We start from the raw sequence: 18,512 nt of genomic DNA on the forward strand, positions 1-18,512 counted from the left end.
TTTTGGGCTGCCTCTCGGGCTGCTTTGTCAGCAGCATGATTTCCTCTGGTTATTGGATCCCTTCCTCGTCCATGACCTTTGCAGTGCATTACAGCAATCTGTTCTGGAGCCCATACTGCTTCTAACAGGATTTCTACTTCAGGTCCATATTTCAAGGCCTTCCCGTGGGCTCCTATTAGACCTCTTTCTTTCCATAGAGCTCCATGTGCATGCAGGGTTAAGAAGGCATATTTAGAATCAGTATAGATGTTTGCCTTACATCCAGCTGCCAATTGCAGAGCTCTAGTTAAGCCTATAAGTTCAGCCTTTTGTGCTGATGTGCCAGCAGGCAAAGCTTCAGCTTCCACAACTTCCTCATTGGTGACCACAGCATATCCTGCTCGTCTGGCACCTTCATGCAGGTAACTGCTACCATCCGTATAATATACAACATCTGGATTTTTCAATGGTTCATCTTTCAGATCAGGTCTACTGGAATAAACTTCATCCATTATTTGGAGACAATCATGTGATTCTTCATCATCTACCTCTGGCAGAGGCAGCAGAGTCGCTGGATTGAGCATATTCACTACTCGTAGATGAATCCTGGGATTTTCACACAATAGGCCTTGGTATCTAGCCATCCTTGGGTTCGTTAACCAATAACTACCCTTATATTCCATGAGTGTCAGAACAGCATGAGGTACATTCACATACATCGTCTGGCCGAAGGTAAATTTATCAGCTTCTTTGACAAGGCTTGCAGTGGCCGCTACTGCCCTTAGGCATGGAGGCCATCCTTTTGCTACTGAGTCCAATTGTTTAGACAAATAAGCTACTGGGCGGTTCCAACTTCCTAATCTCTGGGTCAGGACTGCCGCTGCAATCCCATTCTGTTCATGTACATACAGCTGAAAGGGTTTTTCCGAATTAGGCAATCCAAGGGCTGGGGCCTCCATAAGTCGTTGTTTGATAACTAAAAAGGCTTGTTTCTGCTCAGGTCCCCATACGAATGGGTCCTTTTCTGCACCTCGAGTGCTTTCATGTAAGGGCTTGGCCAGACTGCTGAAATCAGGTATCCATAGTCTACAAAACCCTGCTGTTCCCAGGAATCCTCTAAGTTGTTTCCTTGTGGTAGGTTCCTTGATAAGGCAAATAGCTTCTTTCCTCTCTGGTCTCAATGCTCGTTGTTGGTGTGAGATGTCAAAGCCCAAATATTTGACCTTTTCTAAACATAACTGTGCCTTTTTCTGGGAAACTCGGTAGCCAGCTTCCCAGAGCAAGTGGAGCAGTTCCTCTGTCCCTTCTTTACAGGTATTAAAATCCTTTGCCGCTAGTATAAGGTCATCTACATATTGCAGAACCACCTTTTCTCCCGGTATTGAGGGGTAACTTGTTAGATCCCTCGCCAAGGCAGTGCCAAATAAAGTTGGGGAATTTTTAAAGCCCTGGGGCAATCTTGTCCAGGTTAGCTGGCCTTTTGTTCCTGTTAAAGGGTCTTCCCACTGGAAGGCAAATATAGGTTGGCTCTGTGGTGCCAGCCGGCAACAGAAGAATGCATCTTTCAAGTCCAATACAGTAAAAAATGTTGCTTCTGGTGGGATCAAACTCAACAAGGTATATGGGTTTGGTACATTTGGGTGCAAGGTCTCGATAGCCTGGTTTACGAGCCTCAAGTCCTGCACTGGCCTGTATTCATCTGTCCCAGGTTTTCGAACAGGCAAAAGGGGTGTGTTCCATTCTGATTGGCAAGGCTTAAGCAGACCATATTTTAATAGGCGGTCCAAATGTTTCTGGATGCCCTCTGCTGCTCGCCGGGGTAAGGGATATTGCTTTACAGATACAGGGGTAGCCATAGGTTTTAGGGTTACTACAATTGGAGCTATATTCTTAGCCATTCCTGGTGGGCTATTTTCGGCCCATACTCCTGGTGGCACCTGTAGAGTTCGGAGGAGCTTGTTTAATTCTGTATCCAATGTGGGTTGGACTTGCAGGGCTGACATTAGGCGCCATGATTGTTCCTTGGGTACTGAGAGGGTAATTATTCCTGCTGCTTTTGATGGCAGTTTCATTTCTGGACCTCGAGGAGTGAAGGTGATTTGGGCCTGCAATTTGGACAGCATATCTCTGCCTAAGAGAGGTATTGGACACTCAGGTATATACAAAAACTGATGGGTTAAACGATGTCCCCCAATCTGGCATTCCAAAGGTTGGAGGAAAGACCTCTTAGCTGACTGACCAGTGGCACTTTTAATGACTACACTTTTGGATGCCTTTTTCTGCAATAGTTCTGGGAGTACTGAGTATTCAGCCCCAGTATCAATCATAAAGTCTATTAAATGGCTCCCTAATTGAATCGTGACCGTGGGCTCCTGGAAGCCTAACTTTATGGAGTCCGGTCGTTCCTAGTCTTGAGTAAAATCCTCTTCTGCCAGTCCAATGAAATTGTCTCTACTCTGTCCTTGTCCTGGTCTCTGATATCTTCCATTTCGGATCATTCCCCGTCCCCGTCCCTGGTTTCTTGGGCCGGAGCCTGGGCCTGGGCCTGGGCGTACTTCTTCCAACCTCAGGGGTTCAGGACACTCCCGCTTCCAATGACCCTCCTTCTTGCAATTTGCACATTGATTCCTTCCCAGTGGTGGATTCCTTCCTCGCCCTCTCCCTCCATTTAAGGGGCGGTGGTCTTGCTTCACTGCTGTGGCTAGCATTACCATCTTTTCCTTCTGCCACTTCTTCTTCTCTTGCTTCTCAGCCTCATCCCTATTCCGATAAACTCGGCGTGCAATGGCCATAATTTGGCTCATCAGCATCCCTTCCCATCCTTCTGATTTCTGAATTTTCTTACGAATATCAGAAGCGCACTGGGCCACAAATGTAGCAGTAATCATTCTGCTGTTTTCAGGGGCTTCAGGGTCAAAAGGAGTCCATATACGATAGGCTTCTTGCAGCCTCTCTAAAAAGTCTCCCGGACTCTCATTTGGTTTCTGTTCTACTTCTGAGACTTTAGACATATTAATGGGCTTCTGGCATGCCCTGCGGATACCTTGCACAAGTGTCTGGCGGTAGGTGGTAAGTCTGGCCAGGTGAATTCCATTGTTTGGATCCCAATTAGGATCTTCCAAGGGAAAGTTGTCTTGGAGATGACGGTCAATATTAAAAATATTTCCCACTCTGGCCTGCTCACGCAAATATATCTGTGCCTTTTCAATTATGTCTCTCCTTTCCTCAGTGGTGAAAAGAGTATTTAGGAGCTGGCGACAATCTGTCCAAGTAGGGCTATGAGTATTTACTATTGAAGTCACCAAGTCCATCATAGCCTGAGGTTTTTCTGCGAAAGATGGGGTGTGTGTTTTCCAATTCATCAAATCTGTAGTTGTGAATGGAATATATTGCAGGGTCGAAGTTCGAGGTGGCCGTGGTCCGGGTTGCCCATTAACCAGCGCAGGCTCCTCAAGTGCATCAAATACTCTTCTAAGAGGGGCTACTACGTGACCTTTCTCTTCACTTTGCTCTAGGGGCCTCAAATCATAGGGGATGGTATCTGTCCCAAGGCGTTCTTTTAGCAGCTTTATACGCCTGGCTGTATTGCTTGCTGACCGATTAAGGTCTCCCTGTAACTTCTGTAATATTTCTCTAGGACTTGGATGTACAGGGGTTTGGGGTGGGCAATCAGTTGTTCCACTAAAGGAGACTGTAGATGGAGGTCTATTAGGAGTCACAGGTGGAATAACCACTTCTGCTTGGGCTTTATTATAGGACTCCAATGCCTCCTGAAGATATTTATCATAATCTATCAAGGAATCAAGCTCTGTGACTCCACTCCCATTATTCATTCCACTTTCTTGCCTTGGGGTTACAACTGGCGGAGTGTTTGAATTAAGCTCCCTTCGATGTGGAGCATAGGGTGGAGGTGGAAGCACCTCTTCCTCTGGTCCCTCAAAAATGGGTTTGAGTTTATTTGGCAAGATTCCTTTCCTAGCTTCAGCTTTTACAGCCAATAATTTGCATCGTTTGACTTTGCATTCCCTTATCCATGGAGGATTTTTATTTAATGTGCTCAGCCAGGAATCTATATATGGAAATTGTTCTGGGCACCCTCCAGTTTCTTTGGCGATATCAGTCCAAAGTTTGCTTACTAAATTTATATCAAAGGTTCCCTGAGATGGCCATCCAGTAATTTGTTTTGGCCATTCTAGTTCACATAACGTTCTCAAGCACTCTGGAGTCATTTTGACTCCATATGCCCCTGAGAAGGCTTTCTTAAAATTATTTAACATACACTCAAGAGGTGTATTTTCCCCCTTTGAACCCCCAACTCCCATTGTATGGCCCTGTGAAGTATCCACTCAGTCACTCGCACACACACTTCGTGAGTTTCCTTGCCCAGATGGAGTCGCCTCACTGGGAACCGAAGTACTACCCACTCCACACTCAGGTCAGCTACAGATTGCTCTGTACTTTCTCACACATACAATGCGCTGGATACTTCACCACACTCTACCTCCCAATTTTCCCTTTTCCTCCACCAGACCAACATCTGATGTACCCAACCACCTAGCGTACTCAGTTTCCCCTTACTGAGACGCAGAAGTTTGATCAAGACTTCTCTTCCTCCCAATTAATTGGAGGGCCAAAAATCCCTTTGTGCACTTACCCTTGGTTGGTTCCCTGTTTCCCCCGGTCCGTCGCCGCCAGTGAGCAGGGTATCAGACAGACGAGTCTTCTGCGTTCCCCCTGGAAAAATTTACCAGTGCGCGCTGGGTAAGCAGTGGTCCTCTCTCTTGTACCCTGCCCAGTAGGGCGAAGGGGCTGCGTTCCAGCAGACCACTTATCCGAGTCACAGAGGCACCATAAAATGTAGCACCCTGCTTGTGGTTAACGCTTAGCTGGAATGAAATATTCAACGCAGCAATAGAGAAATTAAAATAATAATTTATTTGTCAGACAAATAAATGAGAGGCACAGTGGTATATGGTTACCAAGCTCTGGCCTGGCCTCTTGCCATCCTGGCCAGCACTTATATTCCCTTAATCCAGCCCCCTTTGCTCCTCCTGTGGCTGCCTCTGTCCAATCAGCCTGGTTGAAATTCCTATTGGCTGTTTGGTAGAACCAATCACAAAAGATACACCCACAAAAGATACACCCACTTCCTTGCCCTTATAAGGGAGACAAAGAGCTATATATGTGACAAATAAGTAATAATATATCTTACATGGAATCTTAATTACCAGCTCACCTCTTGCCCTCCTTGCCCTATTGCCTTCTAAAACAAATGTTTAATCTTACATTTTTATGTTCAACAGATGTCAAGGATCTTGAGTTCACATCAACATTGAAAGATTTCCTTCATTTAAGGTTTCTAAACAAATGCCTGACAACTATATATCAAGAGTGCTTGGATGGCGTCTTCTGTCTAGCAGGGGGGCTAGACTGGTGGCTGACTTAATTTCAGGATAAATACAACTCTTACAACCATATGAAATAAGAATCTAGCATTCCTTAAATCCTTTGCATAATTACATTTAAGCCAATATATTTAAGCTAATATATTTCATTCACTTATCATAGGTAGCCTTTTAAAAGAATAAAGCCTTTGTAAAGTAAAAAGGAACTCAGTAAAAAACAGCTTTAAAAGATTTCCCAAAAATGCTCTCTTTTCTTCTAGCCAAGCCAGTTGCCTTTTTCACTGCTCTTGGCCTTTCAACCTTAGAAAGAAGATCTGGCTCATTTTACTGGGAGGCACATTGGTATTATTTTACTATTTACCCTTGCCTTTAATTGTGTTTTCTCAGTCTGCAAGGGCAGCATATGTAATTCTCCCTTTTTATGACTTTGAGAATTGTTTTTCTACTATAAATCAATGGGGCCCCCTTGTCTTAGGAGAAAAACCTCTTGCCAAGGTTCTTTCTGCCTGGCATGAAACATTTGAAAATCCTTTTTAAGCTCATTTTTAAATACAAGCCTTGATTGCAATATATAAGCTTTGATAAAAATGCAGGCTTATGATTAGGTGCCTCAGTTTTTCCTGTCTGCCAGGTTATCTGATAGTGCCTTATCTGATTTCCTTTCCTGGTAGTTTGGCCATTCCTTTGAGATGGTGATTACCCAATTCCTGAGACAATGGGAAGGTTCCCTCGCCCGCTCCCTCCTTGCCAAGAAAACATTTGGTCAGTTTGGGAGTCAACATGGTTTCAGGACTGTATTCCTGTGCTGCTCCAGACATGTGGTCCACATATCTATGTACTTTTTGGTTGGTACATTTATGAACATTTCTTATATTTGTTGTTGTTGTTGTTTAGTCGTTTAGTCGTGTCCGACTCTTTGTGACCCCATGGACCAGAGAACGCCAGGCACTCCTGTCTTCCACTGCCTCCCGCAGTTTGGTCAAACTCATGCTGGTAGCTTCGAGAACACTGTCCAACCATCTCGTCCTCTGTCGTCCCCTTCTCCTTGCGCCCTCCATCTTTCCCAACATCAGGGTCTTTTCCAGGGAGTCTTCTCTTCTCATGAGGTGGCCAAAGTATTGGAGCCTCAGCTTCAGGATCTGTCCTTCCAGTGAGCACTCAGGGCTGATTTCCTTCAGAATGGATAGGTTTGATCTTCTTGCAGTCCATGGGACTCTCAAGAGTCTCCTCCAGCACCTTAATTCAAAAGCATCAATTCTTCGGCGATCAGCCTTCTTGATGGTCCAGCTTTCATTTCTTATATATAAGACCTTAATTTTTTTATTGCAAAACAAAATAAATAGACGAGCCTTCTCCTATATTCCTGCATTGCAGGGGGTTAGACAAGACGACTCTCCCAACTCTACAATTCTACAATACTGTGATACAAATGTAACAAATAAATGAAAATAACTTTTGGGGTTTGGGTTTTTGGAAGACGCCTGTGCGTGAATTAGCTTTATGTGTGTAGATCAGTGCACGGTGACCAACACACAGTCTTTGCAGTAAGGCTCTGTTCCGATTGCATGAGTAATCACAAGGACCAGTAGATTCTTTTCTGCTGTAGCCTTCATCCGCCTTCACAGCCATTGGAACATGCCGCTTGTTGTCTTCCGCCTGTTCTGCCATTGAGGACTTCTTGGATCATTCTTTGTCTAGCTCCTCCCCTTTGACCTTACTACCTTGGGTGACTCTGCTGGGAGTACAAGATATCTGACACTTTTGCTCACAAGGAACATGCAAGCCAATTCAAAGTGATGATCCAGCGAGTGAGACTTGATCCAACGACAGGGTTCAGTACACCAAGCCTGCAAAAACTAGTATTTTAATTGTGCTTTTGGAAGGTAGCCACACATTAGAGGAAACATGGAACTGTGGGAATCAGGCTATGATAAAGCAATATGTAAAAAACATCAAAGCAAAGTCATTCGTAATTTATGTGAAAGTAAGAGATTTGAATCTAAGAAGCTACATTACGAAAGCAAATATATGGGTTTCATTACTGGTGTGCTGGGCATCTCTTGCTAAAATTGAAAATAATAGTTCAGCGTTCAGGTACCATATTTAGTTTTTGTTGTGAGGAGCTCCTTTCTATTCAGATCAGGCCTCAGTACAATAATGTAGCACTTAGGGATGAAGATGCAGCCCAGGAGCCCAGCACTGGAGGCCAAGATGGAGAAGACCTGAACGGCTACCATGTATTTCCCCTTGGTGCTCAGGTAGGTGGGCACAAAGGACACCCAAACACTGCAGAAGACCAGCATGCTGAAGGTGATCAGCTTGGCTTCATTGAAGGCCCCAGGCAGCTTCCTGGCCAGGAAAGCCACAATGAAGCAGATGGCAGCCAGGAAGCCCATGTAGCCCAGGGCACCATAAAACATGGCCGCAGACCCTTCATTGCATTGCAGGATAATCTCTGCAGGCTGGGAGTGCATGTCAGACTCTGGGAAAGGGGGAGAGATGCCCAGCCACATGGTACAGATGAGAACTTGGACACCGGAACAGGAAATGACAACAGTGTTGGCCAAACTCTTCCCCAGCCATCTCCTCACCCTGTTCCCTGGCTTCATGGCCAGGAAGGCCAGCACAACAGTAATGGTTTTGGCCAACAAAGAAGAGACTGCAGCCGAGAAGATGATGCTGAAGGCTGTTTGTCGGAGAAGACAGGTTGCTCTTCTTGGCCGGCCGATGAAGAGGAAGGAGGACAAAAAGGAAAGCAGGAGAGAGATGAGGAGGGTGAAGGAGAGGTCCCGGTTGTTGGCTTTGACTATGGGTGTTTCTTTGTATTTAATGAAGGTTCCTAAGATGATGCCTGTTGAGAAAGACAAGAAGAGGGAAAAAGAAGCCAAGAGGATCCCCAAATAGTCTTCATAGGATAGGAAACTGGTAGCCTTGGGGACACATTTTTCTTGGTCCTTGTTTGGATGATGATCTCCTGGGCATTTTGAGCAGTGGTCTGCATCTGAAAGGAAGAGGAGATGCTTTGGTAGCTAACATAAAGCTTGTAATTATGGGTGCTAGTCTGGATTTTTTATATGGTTTATTTTCATGGATCAGCACAGCTGACAGAAGTTTAATTTTGCATCCCTCATGAGCTATGTTTAACCTCAGCACATCTCCCACCCCATATGTGATCTGATGAAATAGGTAAAATCCTGAACCTAACAGCTATAGAAGCTCTGATCCTTGTATTTGCTAGGAAGAGCTGGTTATCAGCCCCTGTAAGCAGGAATCAGACTTCAGATAGCCAATGAAAGTCATTTATAAGACAAGTTTACGATTTAAAAACTTCTTATATTCTTAAATTAGAACACTGGTGTTCTATGAACCAACCATAAACCGTAGGTGAGCTGATAGCAGATACCTAGAATTCCTTGGGAGTTTGCACTGTGTCATTCCTTAATTAATTTTTTTGCTTTTATTTATTTATTGAATTTACACCCCACATTTCTCTCCAAGTCACTCCACAACAACCCTGTGAGGTAAGGTTAGGCTAAGTGGCAATGTCGGCCCAAGGTCACCCAATGAGTTTCATGGTTGAGTGGGGATTTGAACCCCAGTCTCTTCCAGCTCCTATTCCAATACTCTAACCACAACAACCAGCTTCCATTCCCAAGGATACCTGTGCATTGTGAGTACAGGGAGCTTCTGCTGCCTGGTGTTCGTTCATCTAATTGGCAAACGGAACATAGCTAAAGGAAAGGCTGCTGTGTGAAGCCCACCATTTGAGAGAAGCTGGGTTATGGGGCTTAACATTACAGAAGCCAATGGTGGTCTTGTAGTAAGGTTAAAGCATACTGGGAATTGATATATAATGAAATGAAAAGGATGTTTAAAACAACCTTTGTAAAAAAAAAAATTCAGAAGGTTTTCTTTTGGGAATTATAGGGCCAGAACTACCTAAACTGTAAAGGTTAAAGGACCCCTGGACAGTTAAGTCCAGTCAAAGGCGACTATGGGGTTGTGGTGCTCATCTTGCTTAACTGTAGTAGTAGTAGTAGTAATAATAATAATAATAATAATAATAATAATAATAATAATAATTTATTATTTATGCCCCGCCCACTCTGGGAGGCTTCCAACAGAATACTAAAATGCAATAACCTATTAAACATTAAAAGCTTCCCGAAACAGGGCTGCCTTCAGATGTCTTCTAAAAGTCTGGTAATTGTTGTTCTCTTTGACCTCTGGTGGGAGGGCATTCCACAGGGCGGGTGCCACTACCGAGAAGGCCCTCTGTCTGGTTCCCTGTAACTTGGCTTCTTGCAGCGAGGGAGCCACCAGAAGGCCCTCAGCGCTGGACCTCAGTGTCCGGGCTGGACGATGGGGGTGGAGACGCTCCTTCAGGTATACAGGACCGAGGCCGTTTAGGGCTTTAAAGGTCAACACCAACACTTTGAATTGTGCTCAGAAATGTACTGGGAGCCAGTGTAGGTCTTTCAAGACCAGTGTTATATGGTCTTGGCGGCTGCTCCCAGTCACCAGTCTAGCTGCCGCATTCTAGATTAGTTGTAGTTTCCAGGTCACCTTCAAAGGTAGCCCCACGTAGATCACATTGCAGTAGTCTAAGCGAGAAACTGTAAAGAAACTTATTCATGTATGCTACTACAGCAGCCGAGAATGCTATTTGCCCCCAAATGGAAAGAAGCAGAATTCCCAGCAAAGGGTGAATGGAATACGAAAACATATGGAATATGCAGAAATGGCGAAACTTACTGGAAGAATATGAAATCAAGATAACAATTTTTTTTTTAAAATAAAAGAAAGGTTTACTGAATATTTACAGACAAGAACATTGGTAGGATTATTGTAACAGTCTGCAGTTTCATAAAAGTATATACTTAAAGAAGATGGATAAATGAGCAAATTAAGTTAATTTGGATATGCAGAAATAATAAAAATAAATTGAAGGAACTGCAGGAAGAGGGGGAAGGAAGTCAGGTTATGAAATGTCAAAATGGTTGTTAAATTAGTGAACTGTATACCTGAAAAGTATATTTTTTTAAAAAAAAAAACATTACAGAAGCCAAGCAAGGGTCCATATTCTGAAAAATGTCTTTAGGGTCTTCATAGTATGTGTCTGAGTGAAGCTTGCCCTGTTTATGTTCTCCCAATGAATTTTCCTTTTTCTCCTGAGATCACTCACCTTCCAAAATGGAGACTGTCCCTTCTGCACACGGAACACAAGAATAACAGCAAACCGGCTCTCCTTCTTGAGCCACCTTGACGTATCCAGGGCGACAGCTATTGGAACATCTGGAGCGAGGAACGGTCTAGCCATGCAGAGAAGGTGCATCAAGAAAAAGTGTTAGGGGTCTGGGAGTGAATTGGGTCCCCAGGAAGATAATTGTCCCCCCAAAAAATTTCTTTAATGAGAGATGGAAAAATCGTGGAATGAAATTTTTATGACCCTAGGGGAAACGTCTTAAGAGAATAAGTTCAAATATATCAGTTTTAATGAGAAATAAGATTAAATAATGTAAAAATGGATGGATAATTGGCGAAAGAGAAAATGAAAAATTACAGCATATTAAGATAAATTATTAGGATAAAAACAAAGATGAAGGATTTGCTGAAATACCTATCTGAACTAGAATACAAAGAGGGGAGGTGTGAAGAGGTCGAGGAAATAAGTTAAAGAAAGAAAAATATGTAAAGGTTTGACTTGTTCTTTTTTCTTTTTGATTGTATGTATTTTTATTCCCCCCCTCTTTTTTATCTGTTTTTGCTTTTTTATTTTTTCTTGGATGTGACTTGCTTTTATGTATTGTTTTCTTTTCTTTTTTGTTTCTTTTTGTAACCTTTAAAATTTGAATAAATATTTTTTTTTTTTTAAAAAAGGAAGATAATTGTCCCCCACCCCACACCTGCATGCTGTTTGAGCTTCAACTTTCAGGTGTTTGGTGTGAACCTGCCCCTCCTTCCAAAGCAAATGGATTTTTTTTAAAATGGCACAGATGATAATATGCTCTACCTCATTAAACCACAAGGGCCACACAATGGCTTCTGGGTTAATGGTGAGTTTTAAATCAGAGGATGCCTGTTCCTCTACGCTCCCGACTTTCACTCTGCCGCGAGACCCATTGGGAAACAGCACCCAGCTCACAATGTCATAGTCGGCTGCCAGCTCTCCATTCGCATCCAGATGCAGTCCACCCTTGGTGGTGTTAAACAACTGGGCTTTTCTTAAGTAGGGGTGAAGCTGGAAGAAGAAGAAGAAGAGGAGGAGGAGGAGGAGGAGGAGGAGGAGGAGGAGTTTGGATTTGATATCCCGCTTTATCACTACCCTAATGAGTCTCAAAGCGGCTAACATTCTCCTTTCTCTTCCTCCCCCACAACAAACACTCTGTGAGGTGAGTGGGGCTGAGAGACTTCAAAGAAGTGTGACTGGCCCAAGGTCACCCAGCAGCTTCATGTGGAGGAGCGGAGAAGCGAACCCGGTTCACCAGATTACGAGTCCACCGCTCTTAACCACTACACCACACTGGCTCTCACCACACTGGAGGCTCATTGAATATCCCAGCTCTGCTCATTTTGCAGTCTAATCACCTGTGAATTGGGCCACTGCACTTCTGGACTCAAAGGTGCTTAGATTTGCAGAACTGTCACACTGTGGTTTCATGTGGGAGCCTTTCCTTTGGACCTCCCTGATATTGGGTGGGTTTGTTGGCTGTATAACCTTTTTTCTAGTTAGTAAGCAGTATATAAATTTTGTAGATTAATAAATATCTTATTAGAGAGAAGATATGTGAGAATTATGTGTAGATCCACCTTTCCGTCAATGTGGAAAGCCTACAGCATGGGACCCAGGAGAGTCAGAGCGGATCTCTTAAGACACCAGGGAAGACAACTGAACAGGTAGATGAGTGTCTTTTGGTGTCACCAAAGCAAGCTAAATGGTTGACCTGCAGCAGGCGACTTACAAACTGCAATTTGCAGTGCTGTTGCAAAAGGAAAGGGGAATACCTGCCATGGCTGCAGCTTTTGAAGTCCCAAACTGTTTGTCCTACCCGCCATCAGCATCTGTTTGGATCTGGAGGAATATGCCGAGTTTAAGGCAAGTGCCACAGCCTTGACACTGTTGCAAGTGTCGTAATTGTCTTGAGACAGAACTCTTTCGATCTCCTCTTGGGGGAGAACCTCCAGTTTCTCCTTCTCTGTGCATCTTGTCCATACCTCAGTTGACAGCACATCCTCTGAACATGAACAATGGAAAGAATTATCCCAAAACTCGTTTGTTTCACTGGACCATACCTCATAGAAGTCACGCCCTGCCCCTTTTCTGGCCTTCCTTACTAAGGACAAAGAACCATGGATTTGCATGAAGGAATCGGTACCGTAAGAGAAAATGATGTTCGTGTCCCTAAAAACTGTAGTGACCCAAACTTTCCTCCTAGCTAGCTTCCGTTGCAACACAATGATTGGGCCAAATTCATAATCAGAGCCCCCACAATAAACAAACACACTGACTTGTTGCCACATGGCAGGGAGCTCATGCCATAAGTACTTTTCCTCTAGAGTCTTTTGTAGTATTCTTTCCACAAAGGCAACACAAATCCCACTGCGGATCATCGGAGGTGTGAAGGCATTCATGAAGCTTTCTCCAGCGTCATTGTCTGGAGCAAATATTCCGATCCACGTCCATCCAAAATGCAGGAGCAGCTTGATAATCCCCAGGTACTGGGTTACTTCCTTTGGGACCATCCGGTAGACAAAAGGGAACTGGATTTGATCATGAAGAGGAAAGCCATGACTTATCTGGTTAGGTAAGGAAGTGAAAGTTTGTTTTCAGGGGAATTGTGGCACTTCTGTTAACCTGGAAGTATTAAGAGCCAGTGTTATGTACTGAAGTTTCTCACCCTGGGCCAGCAGGGGGATACGGTAGGTAGTTATGCAAATGAAGGATCGAAAGTGACGTTCAGTGATTGGATAGTTTGTATGCAAATGAAGGATCGAAAGTGACGTTCAGTGATTGGCTCAGTGATTTCGCTCAGTGATTCAGCTCAGTGATTCAGCTCAGTTCAGAGGATGGCCGCATCTGGCTGTGCTCTGATGTCCATTGATCCCACCTTCGTTGCCAGTGTTAAGTTGTGGGCAAACATATCAGACGACACAGCGATTCTTCCAAAACAGCTCTTTATTTGTAAGCTGGAACAGAACTGAACTGAGGAGCTCAGTCAGCCTGCTTATATAGAGCTCCACTAGAATGCAACAGTAACCATTTTCTGTAACTAGCCAATCACTGAACGTCACTTTCGATCCTTTATTTGCATACAAACTATCCAATAACTGAACGTCACTTTTGATCCTTCATTTGCATAACTATCTACCGTATCCCCCTGCTGGCCCAGGGTGAGAACTTCAGTACATAACAGCCAGGAAGAAGCTCAAAAAGATTGATCTTTGTCAAGTCCTTGTCAATATGAGGGAGGGTGGAGAAAATTTCCAGAAGTGGACTGAGCACCAAATTGACCCATAGTTTGCTTGTTTATGTGAAGTGGTCTCGCTTACAGCAAGTTTCTGTGGATCAGCCTATGATCTTAACAGCCTGCTAACTGGGCACTGCTAAAATGTGCACTCGCTCAGCTGTAGGTATTTCTACTAGGTCTTCCTGTATGATGGATGTGATTGAATGACCTTAAAAGACTGAACAGAATGAGACCACATCAGGAGTCCTGTGTCCAGTTCTGGACTTTTCGCTGTGTCCAGAAACTGTCACCTTATGGAGCTGTGATACCACCATGTTTCATCCGAGCAATCTTTGCTTTATAACAGACGAATGCTCCACGAAACCATCTTTTCTGCAATGGACTCTGCACATGTGCTGAAAACCAAGGCTCTGCTCAAGCATGTAAAATTAAACTACTTTTTGATGTCTTGGATCTTGTGTCCTGCCCTTCCCTACCCCCTACCCTGAAACTCAAAGTCTTTTTAGTAAATAAAGGTAAAGGTACCCCTGCCCGTACGGGCCAGTCGTGTCTGACTCTAGGGTTGTGCGCTCATCTCACTCTAGAGGCCGGGAGCCAGCGCTGTCCGCAGACACTTCCGGGTCACGTGGCCCGCGTGACGAAGCTGCTCTGGCGAACGAGCACCAGAGCAGCACACGGAAACGCCGTTGACCTTCCCACTATAAAGCGGTACCTATTTATCTACTTGCACTTAAGGGTGCTTTCGAACTGCTAGGTGGGCAGGAGCTGGGACCGAATGACGGGAGCTCACCCCGCCGCAGGGATTCGAACCGCCGATCATGCGATCGGCAAGTCCTAGGCACTAAGGTTTTACCCACAGCGCCACCCGCGTCCCTTTTACTAAATAAACTTCCTTTATATAAAATTACAGTAGACTTCATTCTTTTCAGAGAGGCATTTCTCTAGCATTTCTCCCCAGAATCCTTTAACGTGTGCTGCATTGTCCCTTGCAGTCAATGAAGTATTGTTGTTCCATATCCTCTGGGCTTTAGGAAAGTAAAACTGAATCCCCTTCTTACTAATTTTAGAGTAGTCCTAGACAAAAGAAGTAGAATCCAGCCCCTCGCCAGCAAAAGTAACCTAGGCCAAGCATAGGCAAACATGGCCCTCCAGATGTTTTGAGACTACAATTCCCATCATCCCTGACCACTGGTCCTGTTAGCTAGCGATGATGGGAGTTGTAGTCCCAAAACATTTGGAAGAAGAGTAGAAGAGTTTGGATTTGATATCCCGCTTGCTTTATTATTTTTTTAAAATATTTATTAAAATTTTAAAGGTTACAGAAAGAAGAAGTAAAAATACCACATTAAACAAAAACAAAACAACATATCACAATATGAAAAAAAATCCATTAAACAAAAACGCAAAGAAAAATAGAGCAAATCTTCTCATTACTTATCTTTCATTAGCTTATTTCCTTGACCACCTCACACCTCCCTTTTTTGTATTCTAAATCAAATATCCATTTCAGCAAATCCTTTCCCCCTTTTAAAATTTTAGTCCTGTAAATTATCTTAATATGATGTAACTTTACTTTTCCTCCTTTCACCAATTAACAGTCAGTTATTCCCAAATCCTTTATATCATTCCTGCTAAAATCATATAATATTATTCCAACATCCTTCTAACAGTTATTAATTTTACAATGTTTCTGTAAATAGTCTTTAAATTTCTTCCAATCTTCCTCCACTGACTCTTCTCCCTGGTCTTGGATGCTGCCAGTCATCTCCGCCAGTTCCATGTAGTCCATCACCTTCATCTGCCATTCGATATCCCGCTTTATCACTACCCGAAGGAGTCTCAAAGCAGCTAACATTCTCCTTTCCCTTCCTCCCCCACAACAAACACTCTGTGAGGTGAGTGGGGCTGAGAGACTTCAGAGAAGTGTGACTGGCCCAAGGTCACCCAGCAGCTGCATGTGGAGGAGGGGAGACGCGAACCCGGTTCCCCAGATTGCAAGACTACCGCTCTTAACCACTACACCACACTGGCTCTCACACTGGAGGGCCAAGTTTGCCTATGCCTGACCTAGTGTGCCCCAAGACAAATTTAGCCTTTTAAAAAACATTTTCTGGGAAACTTTTCAAGGAGCTGGAAGGGAGCTCAAGATCATCTGCTCTAACCCTCTTCAAATGTATATAATCTATGACTGTAGCAGCCTTCACAACTGGCGATCCTAGTTCTCACCTGTGGGATTTTGTAGATGTCTGACATGCTCGCAATCTGGATGAAGATGTCTGAGTCAGCCCCTTCAATAACAGCCAAGGGGTTCTTCTGTTGTCCACAGTTATAGTTTGGGATAGTCTTTACCCCTCCAGAATGGCCATCAAGGATGGCATCGGAAGTAAGTCTGCCATCATAGAAGCTGTCAAAGAGGTTGTACCCCAGGGTGATGTTGGGTAAAACTGTGGGATCTTGATTGATCTCCTGAACAGCTAGCAAGAAGGACAGGATATGCCAATATCTCGTAGAACCCAACCTGCAAACAAAGAAACCAATAGTACTCATAGACTGCCGTTCTCCTTTCAGTGAACACAAAATATCACATTATTTCCTTTACAGTGGCGTAGCGTGGGGCGGTGGAGGGGGGGGGGCAGCTGGGCGCAACATTTTGGGGGCGCGCGCTCGCACTCGCAGCTCTCTGCCCCTACCTGGCTCACTCACTCTCTCTCACTGTAGTGCTGGCTGTGCGAATCCGATCCGAGCTGCTGGGTCGCCGCCCACTGTGGAGGGGGAGGGTGCCAGGTGTGCGTTGCGGTGCGGAGCAGAGAGAGAGGGAGGGAGGGACTATCTGGGGGAGGGACAGTGCAGCGGCCGCCCAGCGCAGCGCTGAGCGCGGGACAGAACCACACCCGACCAGCCCAGGCAGCAGCAAGAAGAAGCTGGCAGCGGCGGCAGGTTAGGGGTTAGGGGCGCAAATTACTTGCCTTGCCCCGGGTGCTGACAACCCACGCTACACCACTGTTCCTTTATCAATCTAAACGCCTTTACACAAATCTTAAAATAGCTTGTCCCCAAATATCGGTCTGTATTGTTTTTATGGGGGGTGGTTGCAAGTTGGATATTAGTACTTTGCCATTTAAGAGAAAATGGAGAGTTTACTGTTTCTGATGGTAAGCCCATTGCCTTTGAAGATCAAAATCAAACGCAATTTAAAGAGATGTGAAATGTTAGGAAACTGCTCATCTCGACTGCTTCCAAGCAGGAAAATACCTAAACACCCAGCAAGCAAATCAGCATTAATATAGATATAAGAAATGCTTATTGTTGTCCACCAACAAATTAGAAAGAATCCACAATGAAGTCATAATATAACAGCAAGCTATGTTTTGTACAGGCAAATGAAGGCGAACGCTAAGTAACAAGGTTGCCTGAAGGAACTACTGGAATCAAAATAAGGGCAGAATTTGATCAGATGGACCAGAAAATAGAGGTTGTCCCTAGCACTTGGGGACAGTCAGGGTGCAGATACAGCAGCATAAAATCCATCAATACATAGGTACCTACAGAATAAACCTGGTTAAGGGGTGCCGGGAGAAGATGTATGGTTTAACTAAACCACCTTTTGATGAGATGATTCCTCTAATGATATGGTTTCCTGTCCTGTAATAATTTGCAGGCTGATTTGGATAACGAGGCAGGAATACTTGGCAGTACTCTGTCTGTGTTCCATGGACTGCCTGGGGCATTAGCAACAGCAACAGCAACAGCAACAGCAGCAGAGATACCATTCTAGCAGTGCCTGTGCCAGTCACCTTCATCGTGGCAGCAATGATGTTAAGGACACAGCTGGATTCCTCTCATGGATTCATATCTAAAGCCCAATGGCACAGTCCCTGCCTTCCCTCAATCTCAGACCAGACTCCCACTGGCACAGGACTTAGTCTTTTCCCCCAAGAAATTTGTTGGAGGAATTGAACATGGAGGAAGGGGGTTAGCCAAGCAAGCCAGTTGCTAATGTCAGCTTATTAGTCGGTGAGGGAGTCTTGTGAAATGACTCAAAGTCTGGGTTATGTCATGGAATTGCTGGAGCAATAGAAATACTTTGTACTTGTATATATCTGTATCTGCAAACACCACAAGCTGTATGTATATATCAGTGTCTGCAACTGCATTGCTGAAGCCTGATCTTCTGCAGCAATAAACTATTGGGAACCTACAGCTGCTTCTATGCGGTGAATGGAGCTGGGGCAACTTCTGCAGCATGGGTATCTCACCCTTAGAATCACAACAGTATTTATGTCACAGTTCTTCTTTCTGGCTTGCTGCAGGAAGTTGCCACATGTTGTTCTGGATTCAGATGTTTGTATTATTGGTCTCAGGGGAAATCCCCAGAGCTTTGGTGTGTGAGGGGAAGAATACACCATTATGATTTTCGTAATTATAGAGGGGAAGAAGGTCCACCTCTGCAACCTGCCAGCCTCTCTCTCTCTCTTTTTTTTTTTAAAAAAAATGATTTTTATTAAAATTTTAAAGGTTACATAGGTAACAACAAAAAAGCACCCAATTAAACCAAAAAAAGCAATACATAAAAACAAGTCACATCAATCAGGTCGGAGCGAAACAATATAAACTTAAAGCATTTGCAGATGACCTAGTTTTGACCATACAGGAGCCAGAA

At 44.2% G+C, this 18,512-nt stretch overlaps 1 protein-coding gene across 1 annotated transcript in view; it reads right to left on the reverse strand.

Annotated features, from left to right (window-relative positions):
- Positions 1-7,422: 7,422 nt before the first annotated feature.
- Positions 7,423-18,512, reverse strand: part of LOC310839530 (vomeronasal type-2 receptor 1-like) — a gene marked incomplete at its 3' end in the record, with an annotated part of 56,393 nt that continues 45,303 nt past the window's right edge. The window contains exons 9-14 of the mRNA XM_083728167.1: positions 16,079-16,326; positions 12,390-13,181; positions 11,398-11,625; positions 10,570-10,696; positions 8,034-8,385; positions 7,423-7,447 (exon numbers count right to left, since the gene is read on the reverse strand). Of these exons, the coding sequence (XP_083584293.1) occupies positions 7,423-7,447; positions 8,034-8,385; positions 10,570-10,696; positions 11,398-11,625; positions 12,390-13,181; positions 16,079-16,326 (1,772 nt within the window). The remainder of the gene's footprint in view (positions 7,448-8,033; positions 8,386-10,569; positions 10,697-11,397; positions 11,626-12,389; positions 13,182-16,078; positions 16,327-18,512) is intronic.

This window comes from Podarcis gaigeae, assembly GCF_964106915.1.
Source record: "Podarcis gaigeae genome assembly, chromosome: 2".
In the NCBI taxonomy this organism is placed as follows: domain Eukaryota; kingdom Metazoa; phylum Chordata; class Lepidosauria; order Squamata; family Lacertidae; genus Podarcis; species Podarcis gaigeae.